General features: G+C 54.6%; 1 protein-coding gene and 1 non-coding gene across 3 annotated transcripts; one reads left to right on the top strand and one right to left on the bottom strand.

Moving 5' to 3' along the window:
• The first annotated feature begins 3,106 nt into the window (after nucleotides 1-3,106).
• On the top strand, nucleotides 3,107-3,193 carry TRNASTOP-UCA (transfer RNA opal suppressor (anticodon UCA)). The gene has a single exon. It is a non-coding gene; the product is annotated as a tRNA-Sec (tRNA).
• A 4,808-nt stretch (nucleotides 3,194-8,001) lies between these two features.
• FOSB (FosB proto-oncogene, AP-1 transcription factor subunit) lies at nucleotides 8,002-12,998 on the bottom strand. 2 transcript variants are annotated; one of them, XM_055146133.1, is made up of 5 exons: nucleotides 12,292-12,997; nucleotides 10,061-10,375; nucleotides 9,728-9,835; nucleotides 8,593-8,748; nucleotides 8,317-8,452 (listed from the first exon to the last, which is right to left on the bottom strand). In XM_055146133.1, the coding sequence occupies exons 1-5, from the start codon at nucleotides 12,415-12,417 to the stop codon at nucleotides 8,450-8,452; spliced, it is 708 nt and encodes a 235-aa protein (XP_055002108.1). In that variant the 5' UTR covers nucleotides 12,418-12,997; the 3' UTR covers nucleotides 8,317-8,449. The 2 variants fall into 2 exon arrangements, with proteins under 2 accessions (XP_004607790.1, XP_055002108.1); XM_004607733.2 differs by having other exon boundaries at nucleotides 8,002-8,748; nucleotides 12,292-12,998.
• Nucleotides 12,999-15,077: the final 2,079 nt, after the last annotated feature.

Here is a 15,077-nt window from a genome sequence, read left to right as displayed (position 1 = left end):
GCAATAGTACAGCAGGTCAGGCGCTTGCACACAGCCGGCCCAGGTTCAATCCTGTTATCCCGTATGGTCCCCTGAAGCCCTCAGGAGTGATCCTTGAGTTCAGAGCCGGAAGTTAGTCCTGAGCACAGCTGAATATGACCCAAAAACCAAAAATAAGCAAATAAAAGGAAATGATGTTGCTTTATGGACAAGGAAGTAGAATCGCTTGCTAGAAATAGATGAAAGTAAAAATAAACACAAATGATTAGCATCTAAAATGTTTGTGCATGCATCATCAGAAAATCTCCCTTGCCTCCAGTCATGCCTGTCCATTTGCAGACAGATGTAGTTACAGGAATTACTGTCCCAGATTTTGTCAACAGGCAAGCTAGAACTATCTAGCTAGTTAGCGCAAACTAACAAAAAAGTAGTGGGGGGGGCGCGGTGAGGATGAGATTCAGCACACCTCTTGCATGTGTGAGGTCCTGGTTTCAAGCACTACCCTGACCCCCTGCCCTCCACACACACACAAAGAACCAAACAACAACCAGAAATCAAAGGATTAGAAGGGCTTCTTTTGAATCTGGACCTGGCTGTGCTCAGGGCTTACTCCTGGTTCTGCTTAGGAAACACGCGTGGCTGTATGCTCAGAGGCCAATGTGGGGTGCCAGAGGCTGAACCAGGGTCAGCTGTATGCAAGGCAAGTGCTTTACCCACTGTACTCTCTCTTCCGCTCTGAGGGGCGATGTTTTTAAGGTTTCCAGATTAAAACATCGTAACATTTCCTAAAGTTTTTTTTTTTCTTTTTGGAGGGGGCCACATTCAGTGATTCTTTTTTTTTTTTTTTTGCTTTGGCTTTTTTGTGGGCTGCACCTGGCTGCCCAGGGGTTACTCCTGACTATGAACTCAGGATTTCTCCTGGATGTGCTCAGTGGACCATATACCATATACCATGACCCAGGATCAAACCTGAGTCGGCTGTATGCAAGCACCTTACCTGCTGTGCTATCACTCCCTTCAGCCCACATCATTTCCTTTTTATTAAAAAGAAAAACAGATTTGGGGCTGAAGCAATAGTACATCGGGTAGGACATTTGCCTTGCACGTGGCCAACCCGGGTTTGATTCCCAGCATCCCATATGGTCCCCTGAGCACCACCAGGAGTGATTCCTGAGTGCAAAAGCCAGCAGTAACCCCTGTGCATTGCCGGGTGTGAGCCAAAAACAAACAAAAAACAAAAAAAACAGATTTGATTCCTGTGCTGGAAATCAAATCCCAACTGGTTGCGTTCAAGGCAAATGCTTTTCCCACAATACTATCTCTTCAGTGATTCTTAGGGAGCCATACTGAGCTTGAGGATGGAACCTACATTTCTACATATCTGGAATAAGGTCAGCCCTTGAGCCATTTCCCCAGCCTCCTAATTTTATGCTTTGCTTTGGTTTGTGTTATGGTTTGGGGGCCACACCCAGCAGTGCTCAGGGCTTACTCCTGGCTCTGCATTCAGGAATCACTCCTGGAGAGCTCAGGAGTCCATGTGGGATGCCAGGGATGAAGCCCATGTCAGCCACATCAAGGCAAGTGCCCTTTCCACTGTACTATCTCACTTAGGTGTCACTCTGGCAGTCCTTGGGAAGACCATGTAGTGCTGGAGATTCAACCTGAACTTCCCACATACTTATCTTTATTCCTAAAAATAAGATTTTGATAGGGTTACTTCCTATAATATGGACCATGTGCTCAAACACTTGTACTGGCTCTCTGCCTCAGAGCTTACAATTTTCATGTTAGGGCTTACTGTTTTAATTCAACTACTAGTCAGGGCACCTTAACAGAGCTTGGGAAAGTATGTGACAAAGGCTGGTGATCAAACTAGGGTTAGCTGCATGCAAGGCAGGTTTTTCTGCCTGTAAGTGTGATATTTGAGTTGAGACAACCAGCGTATAGGGAAGTAGTCATGTGAAACCAAGAAGATATAGACAGAAGGCTCAGCAAATGCAATAAGATCACGAGAGAGGAGAATGCTTGCCTAGTGCATCAGAAGATTGCACTGGATGGGGTGGTTAGTTCAGCGGAAAGGGTGCTAGCCTTGCACACAGCCAACCTGGGTTTGATCCCCAGCATCCCATATGGTGATCCCTGAATTCAGGGGTAGGAGTAACCTCTGAGCACCCTGCTGGGTGTGGCCGAAAAATCAAAAATAAGAAGAGAGAACTTTGACTTTTACATAGGATTATGTGGGGGGATGGTATTGTCAAATAATCACTGACAGAGATATGAGCAGGATCATATTTTTATTGTAATTTTGATGGCACGCATTCGGTTTTCTCAAATTGATAGGCTGTGTGACTGGAGTAAGATGGTATCCGTTTCTTAGCTTCCCTTTCCCTGGCCATGGAGTACAGGTGCAGAAATACAGGCTCTATACTATTTTTTGGGGGTCACACCCAGTGATGCGCTCAGGAGACCACATAAGATGCTGGGAAGCGAAGGCAAACGCCCTACCCGCTGTGCTATCACTCCAGCCCCTTTAGGCTCTGTCCTATTTAAACTCAGTGGGAACTGATCAGTGGATCATTCCCAGCACCTAGGACAGTGCCTGGGACTCAAGCTAGCACGGTTTCCTCGGTTCACTGCAGTTCTGTAAAAGAGCAGCAGGTGTCGCACCAGGCCCGCTTGCCCGGTGTCTCCGGGATTGGAAGAAAGTTGCTCAACCAAGCTCTGCTTTGGCTGGAGCAAAATTCCGCTCAGCCAAATTCAGATTTTTTCAAGGAACAGACTTCTGAACGCCGAATTTCCATTGTCACCTTTGGAAACAACAACAAAAAAATTATTTCATTGGAAAGGAAACCTCTGGCCCTTTAATAGGTAGAGACTTTAGATTCATATTGCAACTCCACTTCCCACAATTCGTGGCGGTATGCAAATAAGATATTTTCCAGACTCATCATGAATCGTACGGTACGAGGCAAAAACAACACTTTATAATGATAGATCATGCAAGTAACGATAGGAAAAACTTTATAAATATTGAAATAAAAATTTTTACACGCTTATTTTTAGCACCATAACTCTAAAGTTTATTAAAATATGGCCTTTATATACCTTTGGGACGGAGGTGTGTCCTGCCCGGATGATCCTCAGTGGTCTGGGGTGCAGGCTTCAAACCTGTAGCTGTCTAGCGACAGAGTGGTTCAATTCCACCTTTCGGGCGAGGTTTTTTTCGTGTTTGTTTTTTTTTTAATTTTTTAATTCTCTTTCCCAAATAGCTTTGGACTAAAAATTATCTACAACCCACATCCCTGCCTCTCAAGTGTCCCGTTAGGGCATTACTTGTTGCATGCAGAGCCTTGTGTGCATCAAAAACTCGTCTTTTTTTTCCTGTAAAGAACTTAGGTTTTAGAATCATTCTAGGTTTCTCTCCTACGACTTGTTTTCTCAGCCGTTTGCTCACTCGTGTGTGCATTTAATCACGTATGCATCGATTACGCAGTCAAATAGTCATCATTCGCTTATTTATTAATTCACCGTCATCCACTCACTCGTCAGGTACTTGCCAAGATTTGTTTGGTGCCCAGTCCTGCAGTGGGTGGTGCTGGATACTCACTAACAGCCACTCGGGCCCTGACCTGGTGATGCTCTCAGTTCCCCAGAGGAGGCAAACGTTAAGCAATCATTAATTACCCATTTAACTGACAACTCCAAAGGTGATAACTACAGAGAGGCAAGTTGAGAATATCTGAGGCCATCTGATAAGGAGGTGAGAACTGAGAACGGGAGTCAGGGTAGCATAAGGACAGACACCTGAAGGGCAAAAAGGGATTAACAGCAGAAGCGAATATTCTTGAACCAGGGATCAGGGCCCCTGGCGCCTGGACCTTAGCAACTGCAGCAGGACTCTGCTCTCAGCGCATGCGTGAGCTCACTAGCTCGGCTCAGTATGATGTTGCTCAGAGAGATGGATCATCTCGTCCAAGGCCACACAGCTTACGGAGGCCCCCAGTTCACAGCTTCATCACCGCTGCCCTGTACTGCCTTTTCCAAACGACCTACTCGTTAGGTTCTCTCTGCTCAGTGCTCAGCCTCGTCAGTGTCTTGGGACTCCTTGGCACTCCATCCAGAGCCCGAGGAACTGACCCCCCATCTCCGACATGGGTCTTACTCTCTTTTCTCTTCCAGCTACCCTCCTCCTGGCAGCTAAAAGACTCTTCCTAGAGCTCTGACCTACACCTGACCTGCCTTTTTTTTTTTTCTGGCTTTTTGGGTCACACCCGGCATTGCACAGGGGTTACTCCTAGCTCTGCACTCAGGAATTACTCCTGGTGGTGCTCGGGGGACCATATGGGATGCTGGGAATCGATCCCAGGTCGGCCGCGTGCAAGGCAAACGCCCTACCCCCTGTGCTATCGCTCCAGGCCCCTGACCTTCCTCTTGTGCTCATGACCTGCCACAGCTCCTTGGTACTGTCCAGAGACTTTCTCTGGCCAGGGCTGATGTCTCAGAGGGCCGCAATGCATGTAGGAGCCCCAGGGTTCCATCCCAGAACCATGCAAGACTGCAGTCCTGGGCACTGACACTGACACCCAGAGTGACTGCATTGCGTGTTGCCCCAAAACAAAAGAGTGGAGGGGCCAGAGATATAGTTCCCTGAGCACCGCGGGTCGGGGGGAGAAAGGTTGGGGGAGGCAGAGAGAAAGAGAGAGAGAGAGAGAGAGAGAGTTCAGTCTGTGTTACCACATCAGCAGGTGTAACCCTGAAAGCCACCTACACGAGTCAGATATAGACCTGGAGGTTCTCAGAACAACAGGGCCTAAGCAATAACACATCTTTGACCCTTGGCATTCAACCAAACAGTCCAGTTGGATGAGAATTGCAAGGAGTGGCTTCTGGTTCCCCAGCCCTGCCTGGGAGGCAAAAAAAAAAAAATCAAACATTTTTTTGCATTTTTTTAAGGGGTGGGGGTACACACAGCAATGCCAGGGCTTACTCCTGGCTCCATGCTCAGGAATTACTCCTGGTAGTGCTAGGGGTCCATATGGGAAGTCAGGGATCAAACCTGGGTCAACTGCATGCAAGGCAAGCGCTCTCCTCACTGTACCATCTCTCAAGCCTCAGGTCGTATCTAATTCCTTTATTTTTTGTGGGGTCGGTGTGATCACACTCAGTGATGCTGGGGATCGAACCCAGGTTGGCCGCATGCAAGACAAATGCCCAACCCACTGTACTTTTGCTCTGGTCCCATAATTCTTGATCCTCAAACCTGTCTCCACGTCCTTTGTTCTAGCCACTGTCACCTGTAGCTCCATCAGTCTCGAAAACCGTCTCTCTAGGCACCGCTTTATGCAATTCCTGATCATCTTCTTCCTTCCGTGCCCTCTGCATTCTCTAGAACTCAGCCGCCCCCTCCTTCAGCAGGCTCCCCTGATTCCCAGACCATTTTTATTCTTTCTTCCATCAGCTTCCCTATTCCCCAGGAGTCTCCTAAATCTGTCCATTCTGGATTGTCCCTGACCGGGAACAGATCCGGGTTCTCCATGGAATGAGAAGAGTGGGGTTCGCTCAGTCTCTGCAGTGTTTCCAGCTCTGCCCAGCTTGAGTGTAAGGGGATCCCGGTCCTTTGGTTCATAGAATTGTGAGGCTTCCCAAGCAAATAAACGCTGATAGTTAAGGACTGTGTCACATATCTGGCTTGACAGGAAAATTTTGTTAGGATTTTTGGTAGGTGGGTTTGAGTCACGCCTGCAGAATCAGAGAGTGGGGCTTGAACCAGGGTCAGCTGTGCGACCTGCAAACCTTAAACTGAACAACCTCTCTTGTCCCTAGTTTGTAGCTTACTGTCAGAAGGTGTATATTTTGTTTGCTTGGGGGCCACACTCAGGGCTTACTCCTGGCTCAGCACCCAGTGACTGGGCTGGGAAGATTATCAAGGGCACCACGGATCAAACCCGGGTCAGCGCTGTGCAAGGCAAATGTACCCCCTACAGTGCTATTATCCTTGCAGTTCCAGAAAGCCGCATTTTCTTTCCTTTCTCCACGCAGGAGCCATAACCAGCAGTAACTTCTCAGTGACACACCTCACAGATAATATTCTGTCTCCTTCCTCTTTCTAGAAGTTCTAGCTGGGTGCCCCTCCCCGTGTGCAACAACACCCCCCTCCCTCAAATAGCAATTTAATATCCCATCTCCTGCTGGAAGGAGGTAAGGTGGAGGATGCAAACAAATGCTGAGGTGGGTGCATTTTAAAAGAGCTTTTTATTGGCGACAGTGCAGAACCCTGGGGAGGGGAGCGGCGTGGTGCAGGGCAGACCCCACTGTCCCCAGAGTCAGGTGCAAAATACAAAAAGAGTCACAAATACAGCGCAGGGTGGGGACAATACATTGTGGTTGCTCACAGTCTCACATTCAAACCTTACATTCTCCGAGTCAAGGATCGCTTCAGCTTCCACACCAAAACCCAGGGGTGGGGGTGAAATATCAGGTCCCCATCAAAGCCAGAGTCAGAAGACGGCTGGAGGGATGGGACAGTCCGTAAAGAGACAGCCCCCCAAAGCTTAGAGAAGGACAGAGGGAGGGACACTTGGGAAAGGTCCCCAGCGGCTAGGCACTCCGCAAGGGGCCAAGAGCAGCAGGACAGAGACAGCCAGAGGTGGGAAGGTCAGTGGACATGGACTGACTCGGTTTCCAATTCCTCGGCGGCCTTTGGGGGTCGAGGGGATCCCCCTGCCTCCCATCACTGAGGTTGCTGAAAGCGCTTACACATTCACTCAAAAATGCTCACACACCCATATATAATATATTTCTTTATACACAATAGATAGAAGTGCCTTTTGGAACCTGGGAGAGGGATAAATAGCCAGGAACGGGGTAGCCCCCACTTCAGCAGGGGGGGCAGGTGGAGTATCTCCCATGCATTTGAGGGTAAGAACGGCATCCCATGTGAAAAAATATGAATTTGCCTCAGGATAAAATTCTCATGAGGTGAAGCACAAGGAATGGGGGGGGAGGACACAGAATTAAGATGGGTGGGTGGGAGCTGGGTCCCTGGGGGTTACCAGTTCGTGAAAGATTGGGGGTGACGGTCTTAAAGCCTCAGCCTTGAGATTTTCTCCCGAACAACCGCATTGCCCCCTCCCCTGGCTCCAGCTGCCTATCCAGGCAGGATGCAGGGGTGCCAGGGGCTGGGAGGAGAAGTTGGCGTCCTAGGCTGGGGGCAGGCAGGTCCTGAAGACCAAGGTCAGGGGGTTAGGGAGGTCCTAAGGAGAGAGACCAGGTGGATGCAGAAGCGCCATCCTTCCGGATCTGTCCCTATGGAGGGGAGGGAAAAGGGGCGACCAAGGGAAGGCTTTGGGGGAGTAGGGGGGTACACAATCGCTCTCTGGACGGGTTCTGGCCCTCCCCGCTGCACCCCCGGAGGCAGCCAACTCATTTCACAGTATCAAACGCTGCAGCAGGACGGGCCCATAGCGCCCCCTGCTGCCCGGACCAGAGAGGCCCCACGAGGAAGGTCCGAGGGGCGGCGGAAGGAGGTGGGGGGGGCGGGCAGGGTTCTGGAATAACACTGTAATTCATCAGCGAGGATAGGGGATTGGGGTGGGGGATCCCGAAGAGGTGAGAAACTCAACTCAGAGCCGGTTTTCCCGGAAGGGAGCGGCTGGACGGTCAAGACTGGAGGTTCACATTTCAGATTAATTGGGGGAATGGGGGGGGCAGGGGGGGCATAAAAGAGCCGGGGAAAGTCTATCTTGGGGATATCAACTTCCCTCTCAAAGGCGTGCGGCTCAATTCCGAGGAGGACCGAACCACATGGAAATGTTGGATAAATAAAGCCAAGGGTGGGGAGCGGACAGAACCAATCTAGCCACCCCCCCCACCCCCCATAAAAAGTCGGGGAACACTTTGCGAGTAGCAGGGCAGAGTGTGCCAGTGCCTTGCGGGGACTCTCTGGAGAGGCCCCCAGCCCACCCCCAGCGCCCCAGGTGGGCGTCATCCTCCCCTCCCCACCCCAACCCTCCCCGGAGGCCCAAGGGTCCTCCTGCAGCCCCTCCCGGTCCCCCCACCATCCCGCCCCCAAAGTCACCAGCTCTTGGGCCTCGCCGGGGCCGCAGAACGCAAGAGGCGGCGCAACGCCAGGGAGTCCTGTCCGATGGCAGTGGCAGCCGAGTCCGACAGAAGAGGCAGGAAGGCCACACCGCCAGCTCGGGGCTTCCCCTCTCTCTCTCCTCCTCCTCCTCCTCCTCCTTCTCCTTCTCGTCCCAGTCTCTCTCCCTTGTGTGTGTGTGTGTGTATGTTTGTTTTGTGTCTATGAGTTCACAGAGCAAGAAGGGAGGGCGAGCTCAGGGGGTCGCAAGGCTGGTCACTGCCGCTGGGGCGTTGGGCGCCGGCGAACGCGGAGACCTCCGGGCAGGTGAGGACAAACGAGGAAGTGTACGAAGGGTTAACAACGGGGAAAGGGTCGCCCAGGACTTGAACTTCACTGTGTGTAAAGAGAGAAGCCGTCAGGTTGGGGGGTGCGTCCTGGCCGAGCTGGAAGGGCAGGGGCGGCGGTGGCGGGGGCGGCAGCAACCAGCTGAAGCCGTCTTCCTTGGCGGCCGCAGACCCCGGCAAATCTCTCACCTCCGCCAGGGGGCCCGGGCCCGGCCCCTCTTCGTAGGGGATCTTGCAGCCCGGTTTGTGGGCCACCAGCACAAACTCCAGACGCTCCTTCTCCTTTTGGAGCTCGGCGATCTCCGACTCCAGCTCGGCCTTTTCTTCCTCCAGTTGGTCTGTCTCCTGGGGTCCCGCGGCGGAGAGCGGTGGGGAGGCAGGAGGAAAGCACACAGTGAGTGACTCAGAAACGGGGGTCTCCTGCCCCCCGGGCGGGGCACAGCTGGCGGTCACCCTCTCCCTGGGGCATGCTGCAGGGCTCAGGGCTGGAAGGCAGCACTGCACGGAAAGGAGGTGGGGACAGCGTCCCGCAGGGACTGGGGACAACCCCCTTCCTTCGGTGGAAGTCTTGTAGGTTTGTTGAATCAATGCATGAAGACTTTCCTTTCCTTTCCTTCTTGCAACCAGGGATCGAACCCACACAAGGCAAGTGCTGTCCCCCTGAGCCACCCCCGTCACACAAATACAGTGGTCAAAAGCCATCTGTCTCCATGTCTCCAGTCCTCCTTCCCTCCCAGGTACAAAGAGCACCCTACAAACAAGCTTTCCCTCCGTGTCACCCTGAGAGGCCAAAGTTGGAAACCGTCAGCCTGCGTGGGGGATGGGGGTTCAATAATGGGAGGGGTCCCTGGTGGTGGATTCCCCCAGCCCAGCCCTGAGAATCTGAGTCTAGGACAAGGCGTGGGGAGCAGACTCTAGACGGGAGGACTGAACTTCACAGACGTTCAGCTCCTCAAAGTGAGAAGGAACCTGGCAGGCTGCAAGGGAGAAACTGAGGCCAAAGTGGACAACCATGTGCCCAAGGCCAGAGGGAGGAGGGACCGGACCAACCCTCATGCATGGTCCCTCATAACCCCCCTCAAAGGGAAGTGAAAGCCAAGTTCACCAGGCTGGGGGCACCACAAGCCCGGGCAGAGAGCCGCCTAGCAGAAGGGTGTGGGGGTCTCTGTGTATAGTGTTGGGGGCTACCCCATTGGGCCACACCTAGTCCTTATGAGGACCCTCAAGTGCTAGCCCAGGAGGAGAGCCCATATAGAGGCCAGAGGATGGGGAGAGAGTCACGCTCAGCCCCTCAGCCCAGCGTCCCTGCCCCACCCATCCTTACCGCCTGGAGTCGATCAGTTAATTCCCTCCGACGGTTCCTGCACTTGGCAGCTGCCAGTTTATTCCGTTCCCGGCGCACCCTTCTCTTCTCCTCTTCCTCCGGAGTAAGCTGAGGGGGAGACAGAGATCATGAGGCTGCATGCTCTACCTCCTCCTCCCTCCAGGACCCCAGGAGTCAGCAGGGGACACTTGGGGTGCTCTCTGATGGGGACCTGGACAATCCAGCTTCTGCAGCTCGGAGACCATCTTCCTGTCCCTCACCCCAAGAAACAGCAGGTTCCTGTCGATACTTTGGCTTCCTCCCCCAGCCCCAGTTCTGAGCCCTTTGACTCACCGTCTCCTCTCGGGGTCTTCTGGGCCGGGCTCGGGTGGGGCGCACGGGCCCGGGTGCACTGGAGGTCCCACTGGTGGAAGGGCCACCACTGGCTGCCCCGCTGCTGTAGGTGCTGAGGCCCGGCGTGGAGTAGCTGGTTCCCGGCATGTCATAGGGGTCAACGGCCGGGGGCTGTGAGGCCAGGGGCTGCCCCTGGGACTGGGCCATGGAAGAGATGAGGGTGGGTTGCACGAGCCACTGGAGGTCCTGGCTGGTGGTGATGGCGGTGACCGTGGGCACGAAGGAACCGGGCATTTCCCCGAGACCGGCGCACTCCTACGGGGTGACACATACACACACAGGCGTAGACGCACAAACAGAGACACCAACACACACACCCCCAACACACATCCACACTCCGTCCCTGTGAGTGAGCACAGGGGGGAGCGGGTGTGGATGTGTGTGTCACAGGCAAAAAGCCACAACACCCACCCTTCCACTACACCGTGACGCAGTGGTTAATGAGAGGATTTCTGCTCAACTGCCTTCTACCTCCTCCTCCTTCCTCGGGGAAAGGTTGCCGGGTTCCAGCGGGTGGTGATTCACACCCCGGGTTGGTGACTCTTAGGTGTGGGGGGGTGGGGAGGAGGCTGGACACAAGCGGCTAACAGAACCCCCGGGACCGAGTCACAGCCACACACAGGCACAACACCCCACCCCCACCCCAGAGGCAAGGGGAGGGAGAGGGAGAGGCCCTAGGCCAAGCGTTGGGCGGCACTCACACACACAGACACACACACGCACGTCTGAGCCAGCACAAGGGGCTGGGAGGGTCTATAAGACCCCCATGCAGGGGCCAGGCGCCCGGAAGACGAGGATGCACGAAGACGCATCCTTCTGGGAGACGCACGGAGTTTAGTCACATCCATCAAGTCATCGTTTCGCCCCAAAGTGAAACTGACAAGTGACAGGTTAGGGTGGACGGACAGGTAGAAAAAAGTGACGATCCAAGCTCCCCCAGATTGTCGCGGACGGGGGGGATGGCGTAAGTCCCGGGCCCCCAAGTCCAAGCGGCGCTCATGTCCCCCTTCCCCCCACTGCACCCCCGAATGGAATCCTAGGACTGCTCGGGAGGCTTAACAACTCTCCCAAGGGGCGTGGTAAGGGATGGGCTGGTTCACCGGCCAATCAGCGTCCCGGAAAGCTCGAGGGGGCGGGGCTCCCCAGACCACCTGGCTGCCTCCCCCGAGGGTCAGCGGTTCTAGCCCTGAACTCAAAGCAAAGACGGGAGGGAGACCCGGCACAGGGAGCAGAAATCGCGTGTGCGCGTCTGTAGGTGCCTGGAGAAGAGGGTGACCACGCCACGTCTCTTGAAGACCCCCACCCGTTCGGGCACACAAGTAACATCACCAACCCCCAGCCCGGAAAGCGAAGGGTTTAATTTCTGCGGGGTCCTCAAGGACCCTTTGGCTGGTAGCAGGTCACCCGTGCTCGGCTGCTGGAAGCCCGTAAAAGGGACCTCCCTGGCCAAGGAACTATGAGTTCCGGGGACAGAACCGGGGGAAGGGAGCTGCACCCTACAAATAGGAAGAGGAAGGGGATTGGCCGGAGGCCGCGCCGCGGCAGCCAATCGGAAGGCCGGGCTGCCCCCTCCCCTAGCAACGTGGCCCCGACGTTCCAAAATAGCAGCTCCCGGGACGTCAGGGGCGGGGCGGGCGGAGGGGGCGCCGCGCTGTGCGTGCCCCGCGTCAGACGGAGGATTCCAGCGCGTCAGCCGTTACGCACGGATCCCCCGTTACGTCCCCGCGCAGGAGGCGGAGGCTGCGTCTCCAGCATAGAGTTCGAGCCCCGTGTTTCTAGCGAGCGCGAGGGCGCTGGGCTGCGGGAGGAGGCGCCCGGACGGCCGAAGGGAAAGGGAGGAGGCGAGTGGAAGCTTCCTCGGGACTTCCCCCACCTGTCCGACCGCGCTCGCTTCGGCCTGGGAGTCGGAATCCGGGGCCGTCCCGAGTCGGTTCAAAGTTCTCATCTCTTCTACCGCATACACGTTGCACCGATCGGCTCCCCAAGCTCCCCCCCACCCCAAGCTTGTTCTCTCTGCGTTGCCTTCTCAGCGCTCCATGCACGCTGCAGTTTGCAAAAGTATGCTGCCAGGCGAGTGCCCCTCGGGCGCTTCTAGGCTAGGATCGCTCCCTCCACCGGTGACTTTAACAATGAAGCCTCACCCAACAGTGTCCCGACCTTTTCGAACCTACCTGGGAGGCGGCGGCGGTGGGCGGGCTGCCGAAGGAGTCCACCGAAGACAGATACTGAGACTCGGCGGAGGGTGAGGAACTACACCGGGAGCCGGAGTCGTAGTCTCCGGGGAAAGCCTGAAACATTTCCCTGGGCACAGGGGGGCCCCTGTGACCACGCTGAGGTCGCCGGGAAGCCAAGGCTATGGCCGGGTGGGGAAAGAAAGGTGCTGAGCCAAGCGCGTCCCCAAAGTTCGTGCGCTGTCCCGGGAAGGGAGACGTCCCACGCTGACCGTGGCAAAGTTTCCGTACAGTTCTTCAGCGGGGTCCGGACCGCACACGATGCCGCTGTATCTCCTGAAAGTCCAGGCTCCCTAGGGTTCACGGATGTTGGGGGGGATCGCTCCCCCAGAAGCGACAGATGCTGTCCTGTCGTACCGAATCGGTTTCGGGTGAGGTTGCGTCCACGCGTCCGGCGGGCCCCACGGGGGGAGGGGAGTAATAAAAAGAAGGCGAAAGAAAAGTAAGTCGAATCCGCCGCAACCAAACGTAGAACGAACCGAGAAGAATCCTGCGAGGGGGAAATAAAAAAACTTTCTCTCCGGAAAAGAAGACAAGCAGCCGAAGTCCGAGCGCCCCCAGAAGAAGATCCACAACAAGCAAGTCCCCGAGTCCCCGTGCCGCGTGTCCCTGCCGTGGCCGTAGCTCCCAGTCTTATGAATGAAATCCAGAGCTGCCGGCCTGTATTTATATGCCCGGGACCCGCCCCCCTGCTTACGTCACCGTCCCGCGCGTTACAAACTTCCCCAAATCTCTGGGCTCCCAGCCTCGAGTCCCGCACCGTCCACCCTGAGGACTTCCCCAACTGTGATGGGACCCCCTGCATGGCTTGGCCGGCCTCGGGGGGTCCTGGGGGCTGCGCGGAGGGGCCCGCTGCGGGAGGGGATCCCGGCCCCGCCTCCCCGGAGTTCCTGTGACGCAATTAGCCATATAAGGAGCTCGGCCGGCGCGGCCGAGTGTTTGTTTGGTATCCTAGCAATGACGTCAGAGGGAATCCCTCGCTCCGCCGCGGCCCCGCGCGCCTGCGGAACCCGCCCGCGCCTGCGCACTGCCGCGCCGCCCCGGGGGCCGGTATTAATAGGCGCTTAGCCCAATCCCGGGAAGACCCGCTCAGTGGGGGAGTATCCCGAGCGGGGAAGACCCCTACCCCCGACCCCCTCAGTCATTGAGTGGGTCTCCTCAATCCCTTGAGGCGACTCCTTTCTATTTTCCCGAGAGTGCAGGGCCAACCCCCAGGACACACACACCCCCGAGGTCAGAGCTCTGTGCGGGCGACGGTGCACGTAGGCGGGATACTGAGTCCCGAGCCGGCCGCCAGGGGCTAGGGCGCTCCAGGTGAAAGTGGAGGTGGAGACCCCTCCCTGGAACGAACCCGCTTTTTTCTTTTTTTTTGCTCTGCCTTGCGGTGTGAGCTTGGAAAAATTTTCCCTCAATGACCTTCAGATTCTTTCTTTCTTTCTTTTTTTTTTTTTTGCTTATTGAAACAAAGGGTTAGTGGTGGGGATGTTGTAGGGGTGGCGCGGTCAGGGTCAGGACCGGTAGCAGGGACTGAGGAAGTTTGGAGCTGGAGAATAAAATTTTAGGGGAGGAGGTCGGGAGAGATAGACTAGCAGGTGAGATCTGGGTTTGATCCTCTGCATCCCATATGGTTCCCCGAGCACCGCCAGGAATAATTCCTGAGTGCAGAGACAGGAATAAGCCCTGAGCACTGCCTGGTGTGGCCCCCAAATAAGAAAATAAATAAATAAATAAATTTCTGAGAGAGATCCTGTTGATGGGTTTATTTTAGTTTTATGATATTTATAATACACTCATGGACAAGAAGAATGTAGGGAGAGGAGTCACTAATAATAATTCTTATTTATCATGGAGCGATAGCAGAGCGAGTAGGGCGTTAGCCTTGCACGCGGCCACCCCGGGGTCGATTCTTCCGTCCCTCTCGGAGACCCTGGCAAGCTACCAAGAGTATCCCGCCTGCACGGCAGAACCTGGCAAGCTCCCCGTGGCGTATTGGATATGCCAAAAACAGTAACAGCAATCTTACAATGGAGGCGTTACTGGTACCCGCTCGAGCAAATTGATGAACAACGGGACGATAGTGCTACAGTGCTATTTATTATGGATGCCATTTATTTAGCACTTATCAAGTACCACCTCTGGTACAAAACCTTTTAATACAAAGGTTTTTAGATGGTGAAGAAAGGGAAATCTCATTTATTTTTATTTATTTTGGGAGGCTTGGGGGGGGGGTACACCCGGAAGTAGCAAGGCTAATGCACTCCCTGCTGTACTATTGCTCCAACCACAGAAAATCTCATTTTATAGAAGAGGAGGGACTGGAGCCATAGTCCAGGGATTAAGGTGCTTGTCTTGCATGTGGCCAACCTCCTTATCCCCAAGCATCAGCAGATTGGGTCCCCAACTGCCCAAATAAATAACTAAAAGAGAATGAAATGCTGGGACCCAAGAGACAGTACAGCGGGGTGGGCATTTGTCTTGCATGCGGCCAACCTGGGTTCAATCCCCGCCATCCTATATGGTCCCCCAAGCACTGCCAGGAGTGGTTCCTGAGCATTGCCAGGTGTGGCAAAAAGGGAGAGAGGTGGGGGTGCGAAGAGGCTTAGAGAGGTTCAGCTTGTGGAATACCCTGCACTGTAGCACTGTCATCCCGTTGGTCATCGATTTGCTTGAGCGGGCACCAGTAACGTCTCCGTTGTGAGACTTGTTACTTTTTTTTTGGCATATCA

The sequence above is a fragment of the Sorex araneus genome, chromosome 8, assembly GCF_027595985.1.
Source record: "Sorex araneus isolate mSorAra2 chromosome 8, mSorAra2.pri, whole genome shotgun sequence".
Taxonomy (NCBI): Eukaryota; Metazoa; Chordata; class Mammalia; order Eulipotyphla; family Soricidae; genus Sorex; species Sorex araneus.
The sequence above is the reverse complement of the archived record's forward strand: the minus strand, read 5'-3'. Positions and strand labels throughout refer to the sequence as shown.

What these genes read in the sequence shown, in the direction of transcription:
- FOSB (XM_004607733.2), bottom strand. Translation starts at nt 12,417, where the DNA reads ATGTTTCAGGCTTTCCCCGGAGACTACGACTCCGGCTCCCGGTGTAGT. An exon ending in CCACCGCCGCCGCCTCCCAG is followed by an intron (nt 10,376 to 12,291) that starts GTAGGTTCGAAA and finishes GTCACCCCGTAG; the next exon opens with GAGTGCGCCGGTCTCGGGGA. An exon ending in GAAGACCCCGAGAGGAGACG is followed by an intron (nt 9,836 to 10,060) that starts GTGAGTCAAAGG and finishes TCTCCCCCTCAG; the next exon opens with CTTACTCCGGAGGAAGAGGA.